Consider the following 10,233-nt stretch of genomic DNA (forward strand, 5'->3'; position numbering starts at 1 on the left):
ACTTATGTAAATGTGATATTTTAAAATATATATGTTTATACATATGCAAACATTTCTAAAAAGCTGTTTTTGCTTTGTCAAGATGGATTATTGTGCGTAGATTGATGGGGGGGGGGGGAGACAACAATTTAATCAATTTTCAAATAAGGCTGTAACGTAACAAAATGTGGAATGTGTCAAGCAGTCTGAATAATTTTCCGAATGCACTGTATATACACACAAACACACACAGACACACACTTTACATTGATGAGTAAGGTACAGTGACTAAATTTTCCCCAGTTCTCAATAGCACGTCCTCAACACACAGAGTCGACCTGCAATCTTAAAACTATTATAGCTTATTCCAATCAGCTTTATCTAGTCTTCACTCCTGCCCCTGAGGGAATACTAAGCCACCAAAGCAATTAGGGAACAAAAAATAACCTAATAATCCAAATAAAACAAATGTTTTTCTACGTTTTTATGTAGAAATGTCAAATACATTTAATACAATTTCAAATGCAGTGCATGGGTCAATGTCAAGACATTGATTTATGGACTATTCACATAAACTGACACACACACAGCAAATTTGCAAGTGTTAAAATCTCGGCGATAAGGTTAAAAGTGTTGTGAGTGTTATATCTGAGTGTTGACTCTAGTGGGGTTAACACCAGTGGGATTGAAATTGACAGCACATGTGGTGAATAAATGAAGTGTTATTTGAATCACAGTTGAATCAACACTGCATGGTGTTGTTGTTACTGGACTGTGTTGAGTTCATTTCCGTTCATTCTCTCAGAGTGAAAAAGATGTGGGAGGGGCCTCATTATCATTCTTCCCAGAATGCTTTGTTGGAGGTTGCGTTTTAGAATAGTTTGTTTTAATATCTATGTTTCTGCATGCACATTGATTGATTCATTGATCTTGTACTATACACCGATAAATAACTTACATTTTTCAAAACAAATCCACCATGTAAGGGGTTGGACTTATTTGACCAGTTACTGAAATGGTTGTTCCAGTCTAGATGGTTTAGGTAGTCTTTTTTTAATTGTCTATTTTTAGCAAATCCTTCACCCTAACAAGCTTTCTAAATGCAGGTTGTGGTGGGTTTTAACACCAGACCTGTGACTTGCAGGTCTGGTGTGGACCATGAGCCAAGTTTATCAAGTCACAATGTTGAGGATATCTAGACCATAACCAAAGGCCTTTTGATATACAACATTGATGGTCACCATGGGTTAACTTTTTTAATTCAAACACATTTATTTAGGCAATCATTTAAAGAATGTAATAACCATGTCTGTGTCACTAACAAACACAGTCATGGGTGGGATTTCTCACATTCACAGGAAAGGCATGCTGGGAAATATGCAAATAAGGATTTACGAAACACTCTGGGGGTGTTAGTTTGTGAACACTTGGAAAAGTGTTACTTTAACACTATTCCGATGGGTACATATAATTTAGAAATGCGGCATGAGCATGCCTAATATCCTCTCATTGTTTCAAACCTATGTCGTTCATATATGTGTGAATAAAGCAAAAGTATTTTGTTTTAAATACATGGGTGTGCATTGGAAAATTACAATCCAATTCAGCATTCATATGAATCTTATATCTTCTTTTTGAGGATATTACAAGTGGTGCACCATGGGTCAGACATCTCACACTACTCCCCGAGCATTTAGTTGTGAGGCAATTTTGGTAACATGAAGGAGTTACCTTATGCCTATAGTCCTAGCTGAGAACATTTTTTTTGGGGGGGGGGGGGGGGGGGGGCGGCACGAGGGGTGAGTTTGAACTCATTTCCCCCCACAAATACACTTATATTACCACCTCTCCACCTACACATTCAACACTGTTTCAGAAAACATTTGGACCCAGTCTACATAGTATTAAAGTTACTCTACAGGTAGTGTCACATTTTCAGAGATCATTTGACACAAACTGGTCTTTGACTTAAAATTCACACATAAATGTGTAATAATAATTAACACTGGTTTAGTTACCCTCTCCAGTGTTATTTAATCACTGAATTGAGTTTAATTTACACTGCAATACCTGCATAATTTTACACTCCAATTTAATTCTGACACTAGAGCTCATTGACTCCTCATAATGTTGAAAATACTCATCCGGGGTTAAAATAAGTCAACACTGTCATTTTTACACCCCCTTTTTTACTGTGTACCAACTCCCCCTCCATTAACTCACTCCACTATGTTTTATCATCTGCCTGCCATACGCACATCAATCGAGATCGAGCACAAACACTCCCTGTTGAGCGACGAGACCTACATGTCTCTGAACAGAACTTATCCGGACAGGCCGCACACTGAACACATTTACCCGCAGACCTCTTATGGGGAGTCTGGGAATTTAAATATTCACTGTTGACATTGTGCAGAGCTGGCTACAGGCCAGAACGAGCTATTAGAACGTTCACATTCTCTACCTCTGACTTAATAGGTAGCCTAGAAATAATCCTCTTACATCTTGAGCAAATAATCATATTTAAATATCGCTCAAATTATCCCCCCTATTCTCAGATTGTAAGAAATGATTTAGAACTATGCCTGGAACTGGAAGTGCGGACCGACTGGTGCTGTAGCCTGGCCCATTCCTTCAAAGGACTGTTAATATTTAGGCCGATTGCAGCAGGCGCCAACACCAGTACTAAATGCACTACAAAACCATTGTTGATGTGTGCGTGCGTGTGTGCGTGCGTGCCCTTTGCCTGGTCAGTGATCCCAGAAAAATATGCATATCGTTTGCTTTTCAAGCATATTCTGTAAATATGCCAATACTGGGCCATGTTGCCATAAACAACAGTCTGTAAGAGATCCTGATGAGAGCGGACTGTCTGCTGGGTTTATTTCATACCGTCTTGACCGGTCATCGGTGCCAAAGGCCCAACGCACCGCAATGACACCGAAGTTCACGAGACAAATCCATGAAGCACAGGAAATAAATAATGAGTGTCCCTGTCTGTATACTGTAGCTCTTAAAGTTCTTCCTGACAAACTTTTCATGTTAAAAGTAGGCCTATGGTTATAAAGCCCTTCGACTCGCATTGCTGTTGTCAAATCATTTAAGTGCATTTTGAACGTCAAATCTAATTGTCCAATCATTTCCCTCCTGAATATTATTTTGGTGAGCATTTTGAAACACACTGACAATATAATTTCCAACCAAAAATGATAAAACGGATGTGAAAAATGTATCTCATTTATTTAGTATCTTGCACTGAACAAAATCCACAAATACTCGCAAGATCCCTGGGGGGGTACTCTAATACAAAAAGGCAGCATACAGCATGCACACAACATGTAAACTGGATATATTTCTACATGAATAACAACTTTATCTTTGAGTCAGTGCCTCCTTTCCCATAGCCTTCGTAGCGTCAAGATCATCGTTAGAACCGTCTTACAATGTATCTTTACAAGTCGAGGTGTTACCCAGAGCATTCGTAAGTAACGTGGCTCTTACAAAACCTTTGCACATCTATGAGTGATCCAGACTCCTCGTAGAGCAGCCAAAGAGCAATATTCGTTTTTTTTGCCCTTCTGCATCACTTTACTCACATGAGATCGCCGCTAAACATAGAATGAAGATGTTTAGGCTATCTGTCTGACTGTGACTGCCAGGGTCGGCTCTAGTCATACATAAGCAGTTGCTTAGGGCCGATGATAGAGGGCACCAGACCAAAACATTATAAAAGATATACAGTACCAGTCAAAAGTTTGGACACACCTACTCAGTCAAGTGTTTTTCTTTATTTTCACTATTTTTTACATTGTAGAATAATAGTGAAGACATCAACATTATGAAAAAACACATATGGAATCATGTAGTAACCAAAAAAGTGTTAAAATATATTTTCTATTTGAGATTCTTCAAAGTAGCCGCCCTTTGCCTTGATGGCAGCTTTGCACACTCTTGGCCTTATCTCAACCAGCTTCATGAGGTAGTTACCTGGAATGCATTTCAATTAACAGGTGTGCCTTGTTAGAAGTTCATTTGTGGAATTTCTTTCCTTCTTAATGCCTTTGAGCCAATCAGTTGTGTTGTGACATGGTAGGGGTGGTATACAGAAGATAACCCTATTTGGTAAAAGACCAAGTCCATATTATGGCAAGAACAGCCATAATGGAGTTCAGTCAATGTGGAAAATTTCAAGAACTTTGGAAGTTTCTTCAAGTGCAGTCGCAAAACCCATCAAGTGCAATGATGAAACTGGCTCTCATGAAGATCGCCACAGGAAAGGAAGATCCAGAGTTACCTCTGCTGCAGAGGATATGTTCATTAGAGTGCCCCTCAGATTGCAGCCTAAATAAATGCTTCACAGAGTTCAAGTAACAGACACCTCTCAACATCAACTGTTCAGAGGAGACTATGTGAATCAGACCTTAATGGTCGAATTAATGCAAAGAAACCATTACTAAAGGACACCAATAAGAAGAAGAGACTTGTTTGGGCCAAGACACACGAGCAATGGAAATATGTCCTTTGGTCTGATGAGTCCAAACTTGTATTTTTGGTTCCAACCGTCGTGTCTTTCTGAGATGCAGAGTAGGTGAACGGATGATCTCCGCATGCGTGGCTCCCACCGTGAAGCATAGAGGAGGAGGTGTGATGGTGTAGAGGTGCTTTGCTGGTGACACTGTATGTGATTCATTTAGAATTCAAGGCACACTGAACCAGCATGGCTACCACAGCATTCTGCAGCAATACGCCATCCCATCTGGTTTGCGCTTAGTGGGACTATCATTTGTTTTTCATCAGGACAATGACCCAAAACACACCTCCAGGATGTGAAAGAGCTATGTGACCAAGAAGGAGAGTGACGGAGTGCTGTATCAGATGACCTCGCCTCCACAATCACCTGACCTCAACCCAGTTGAGATGGTTTGGTATTGTTTGGTATGGTACCAGTTTGGTATGGTTTGGCACCGCAGAGTCCAAGGAAAAGCAGCCAACAAGTGCTTGGCATATGTGGGAACTCCTTCAAGACTGTTGGAAAAGCATTCCAGGTGAAGCTGGTTGAGAGAATGCCAAAAGTGCGCAAAGCTGTCATCAAGGCAAAGGGTGGCTACTTTGAAGAATCTAAAATCTAACATATATGTTGATTTGTTTCACACACTTTTGGTTACTATGATTCCATATGTGTTATTTCATAGTTTTGATGTCTTCACTACTATTCTACAATGTAGAAAATAGTAAAAATAGAGAAAACCCCTTGAATGAATAGGTGTGTCCAAACTTTTGACTGGTACTGTATATTCGATATATATATTATTTTTGAGGGAACTCAGTTGCGGTATCAACTTACTATTGAGAGTTAGAATAGTAGAATACACAAGGTGAAATTGTTATATTTGGATGTCCATCAGAAGTACTTCTCTTGTTATGTCAGTCACTGACAGTCACTCAATTAGCCCATGTCAGTTAACCATTTTTAGATTGGTAAATTAGTCTAGCCAGCTATCTAAACTTGTAGTAATCATGGTCGAATTATGGACCGGGCATGAAGGGCACTTGGCCAGGGGCCCTGACCTCCAGGGGCCCCCTATTAAGTAAAAATAAATGTGTAGGAAAAGAGCTGTAAAACTGCAGATTTTTCTATCCTCAAAATGCCAACATTTCTAGAATTGCATTATTATATATATATATTTTTTTTGAACTGTAAAATCTTCTCTCTGCCCAATGGCAAAATGTGTAGAATTGCAGCAAAGTTACTTTAAAACCGCAACATTTTCTCTGCACCCCATGGCAAAATGTGTAGAATTGCAGGAAATTGCAACAACATTTCGCACAGGGCCCCCAAAACGCTTGGGCCGGACCTGGTGATTGCAGATCATTTCAGAATTAAGTTGATGCCTCAAATGAGAACAGAGATGACTGCATTAAAAGATATAGGCTACATGCCTATCTATATAGGCCATATGTACAATATATTTGTTCTATTTTAGTTATATTTTGCGACAAGGCTACTGTCTGTAATGTTTGCCTAAATGTATTTCATGTGTGACAACATGTGGGCAATGATGTGCCCAATCTGTGATTTAGAGCATTATTATTGGGTACGCATAATGAGCCGCCTCAATAGCCTATTTGTAGCCATAGGTGGTAACATCTCTCTAGATTAGAAGCTGATCCATCGTCAGTATTATGGAATAATTATAATGTTGATGTTGATTTGAATAGAGAAAGCTGATCCGAGAGCAGCTCTGCTTTTCTTCCAATCCTATCAGCATCGACACATGGTCTAACCATGCACTTAGCGAACGTTCTCTCTACGTGCTTGTTTGGGAAACACTTAAAAAGTTGGCTCGTAAATAACGATGCATCTGGTACGATTATCGTTAAGTTACATCGCAACTGGGAAACGATGCCCAGAATTGTTTGAACTAACAAAACACTCACAAATCAATTTTCTAAATAAAACTGCTGGTTGGACGAGTGTCATCCACTGAGTGTAGTGTGTAGGCCTAAATCAAGTAGGCTAACATCCTAAAGAGGAAAGGGTTTTAAGGTCCTTTCTCCCCTGTCTGAGCTCCAGAAAGGTCCAGAGAAATGATCCATGTGTAGCAGAAATATATAGACAGAAAGTGACGCACACACACACAAACACACACAATAAGATGACTGTCAGGTCTCGCGGACGTTTATTGAAAGAATAACACCTGCGATCCCTGGCTCCAGGACTGCGACCTACCGATGTTGACCTATGGCTACACTGTTGTCCAGACATGAGGAAACTATAATTAAAAACATTCAAATTATATACTTAAAATTAGAACGTTTTTTTCTCTCTGAAAAATACTGTAAAAACTTAGACAACAGGCTATACACATTCATAAAGGTTAAACACAATTGGAGATGTTAGTGACTCAGAAAAGGCAATTAAATTGCCTATACACAATTTGAAATAATTATCGAAAACGTTTATACTTGTGTAGCCTAAACTACCTGAAGGAATGTAAATAATGATTATAGCTACTGCATCCGCTTGCCATTTTGCTGATAGGCCTATATAAACATTGTTGTGCATTTTGGTAGATTGCTGTAGACCACAATAACAGTTTATTGGAGTAAACACTTTTTACCCAAATCAGTGTGTTGCTCCCAGGGGGTTGAATTGCTTCCAGAACTCAGACTAATATTTAACCAATTCACAATTACAAAAATGGTTTATTAGGCTACTCAATATTGGTGTTCAAAACCTCCGTGCCCCTCAATGTGCAGTGGTAAAATACAAATAACTTCAACTTATTAAGGTGCGGGAGGCAATGGTTGATCAAGAACTGGCATTACATTTCTACATAACATAAAGACGTAAACACGTTTTGTACCCAAACCGTAACATTAATTCTATAACAAAGACGATTTACTTGTTGCTCAAACTAAATGCACCATAATAAAAGATACAATACAGCGCAATAACCCAAGGCTATAACGTAATGATAGTTAGAGCGAACACCCCATAAGCATTTATTCTATGATACATCAGACAGGGCAAAAATATATGTTTTTGGCATTTGTCGTTGCGCCAGCAATGGTACCTGATTATATTTAAATGCATAAGTATTTCATTCTGGATCTTTCGTTTCCTAAATCTGAATGAGCCAACCTGCCTTTTCAAAGTCGCTCCTGCAAATTGAAGTGGCCAGAAACCAAGCGCGTGCAACAACAGCGTCGCAGGACGGGACGAGAATTGGCCAACGCTGTAGCGCCCACTATACAAAGCACAACGCAATAACGGTAGTAGTTCGTTCCCTGGGAAGTGCCTCTACCGTTTGCACAACTTTGTGTTACTTATAACGCCAATTTAATTTTTCAGAATTCGCGAAACTAACTGGCACTGACAGCATCAACTCGAAATCGCTGAACCAACTTCTCCAAACTGTACCGCTGCTCAGTCGTGAGTGGGAGATATTTTCTACTGACACTCATGTAACACGATACAATATATTGTACTTCATTTGTCGATGCGAAACAGCATTGATAACTGAGATATTTACACATTTACAAGATGGCAGTTTCAAAAGGCAAAGAAAGGGATATTGCACCTACTTGTGGCCAGTTTCCGTGCCCTGCCTTTGGACCTCATGATGCCAGTCTTTCGGCGTGGGTTTGTTAGATTTTTTCTTGGATCTTTTCCTCCTTTTTCTTTTTTCTCTGTCCTTTTCTCTGTGTTTCTCAATCCAGACTCGCTATCTCTCCAGCATTGTCAGTTTGGACACCTTCGCACATGCGCAGAACAAAACTACCAGCACCGCCAAAAAAGTTTCGAACGATTTATCTCTTGATATGACTGATCTAGTTAGATGGCAATCGGAGAGAGATCCCTTCGTGTCAGATCTTTAAAGATCACTGAGTCAGAAATGGAGACGCCACGACCCCGGATCTACGGAGAGCCAGACACATTTATTATAATGAACTATTATTCTCAACTTTCAACATGCATGCCTACCTATTGTGCTTAAATGAAATCACATTCATGAATGCTCGGCTAATTACTAATGTGAAACGTTTTCATCAAATGTTTTATATGTTTTAATTGTGTTTTGACCATCACAGCGACCACTAGGAAATTAATGAACCCCTCCTCCCCTCCCCTGGTATGTGGGCAGTTGAACTGACAGCTCTAATATGAGACTGCCCGAGGCTTTTTTTTGTGAAGTTGTGACAATTCTTAATATTTTAAATACTTTGAACGAATACCTCTTTCTGCTGGCGTGCATGCGTAAATTCCATCGCTTGCATGCAAATTGATAACCAAAATCAATGTTGAACTCGCATAGTCTATAACTTTTGGGTAAGGCTGCTGCACAATTGAAATGGTTTATTTTGCTTCACTCTCATCGGATTTGGGCACAACCGTATCAACATAAGACTCATTCAATAAACCTAACAATGAAAACCCCAACAATTTTATTGGGCTATTGCAGTGTAGTGGTAGTGGAGAGATATTAACTGCAAGGTGTATTTGTCTATTAATTAAAACGGAGTATAATTAAGGTAATTGCTCATTAATTAGATCCTCATGAGGTCATGTTGATCTTGCACGTGAACACTTTAATGGCTTCTGAACTCGATTTATTGATTTCAAAGTATGTTGAAATTGATTTAAGTAATGACATCATATAAATTGTAAACGACAAAAATAAGATATCCTTTTGGCCGATGTCCAATATACCTTTCAATATGGCAAATTTGTCAAATCAAGTATACGCCTATAGGTAGGACCCCGTTTATGCTAATATACCTCTCTGAAATCTAAATTCAAGTGTAAAGGCGGATATGTCCTTGATAACTGTGGGCTTTTACCACAGTATCAATAGAACACGCGTGTGTGTGTGTGTGTGTGTGTGTGTGTGTGTGTGTGTGTGTGTGTGTGTGTGTGTGTGTGTGTGTGTGTGTGTGTGTGTGTGTGTGTGTCTGTGTGTCTGTGTGTGTGTGTGTTATCCAATTAAGTCAAATACATTTGCAGTCAAACTACATGTTAAATGTTCATAAAGGTGTCATTAAGGAAATACTGTCTCAAGTTATTCATCCAACATACTTAGTTTAGAGAAATCCCCAAGTAATTTAAGTCACCAAGTCAAGAAGGGTTTATATAGGTACTTTATTGTGGTTATACCTCAGCCTAGCCCCAAAGTAATGACATAAATTGAGCTATTAAGTACACCGTGTGCTGGAGAGTGTGGCTTGAGACGCAGGCAGGCATGCAGCCTTTCAGACCCACAGCTACAGCTCGAGGCAGCGCCCTCAATTAGCCTAAATGGAAACAGTTTTCATTCATTGCAATAACTCACTGTTCTCGAGACCACTTTCAGAATACCTACTTTATTATGACACGCTGACCCGGAGGCGCGGAATGGCAGGACCAGGGAACGCTGGAGAGATATGTGCAGCCCAGTGGGTTGTAATTATTAGACATTCATTGGGTTCAAGAACCTTTGCAAGTATAGCTAAATTATTAGCTTGCTTGTCCCATTGTTCGAATATAATTCCAATCGAAAAAAGGGGTTGGGCAGTCCACAATGTTTGGGTCCTATTTTAACCTAATTAAGTGCGTTTCCTTGCGTAATTCATGCAGAAAATAGGAACGCACGTTATTATCGGGTAATTGATTGTTTATTTCAATGCATTTAGTTATGTTTGTGGGGTCGTTTAGGTGTTAAAATAAATACATACTTTTAATAGGAGCTGTCGAAGCTAGACTAAAAAGTGAGA

The 10,233-nt window shown here is 39.4% G+C and overlaps 1 protein-coding gene across 14 annotated transcripts in view; it reads right to left on the reverse strand.

The window, feature by feature from the left end:
* The window catches only part of LOC109905594 (histone-lysine N-methyltransferase MECOM), a 188,828-nt gene extending 180,474 nt beyond the window's left edge, over positions 1 to 8,354 (reverse strand). For 6 of the 14 annotated variants that reach the window (XM_031790648.1, XM_031790661.1, XM_031790653.1 and 3 more), the window contains exon 1: positions 8,068 to 8,353. In XM_031790648.1, coding sequence (XP_031646508.1) covers positions 8,068 to 8,104 — 37 coding nt within the window. In that variant the 5' untranslated portion in view covers positions 8,105 to 8,353. Of the gene's footprint in view, positions 1 to 8,067 lie in introns of all 14 variants that reach the window. The other 8 variants (XM_031790659.1, XM_031790657.1, XM_031790660.1 and 5 more) reach the window with 3 other exon arrangements.
* Between the last annotated feature and the right edge of the window lie 1,879 nt (positions 8,355 to 10,233).

The sequence above is a fragment of the Oncorhynchus kisutch genome, linkage group LG15 (assembly GCF_002021735.2).
Source record: "Oncorhynchus kisutch isolate 150728-3 linkage group LG15, Okis_V2, whole genome shotgun sequence".
Taxonomy (NCBI): Eukaryota; Metazoa; Chordata; class Actinopteri; order Salmoniformes; family Salmonidae; genus Oncorhynchus; species Oncorhynchus kisutch.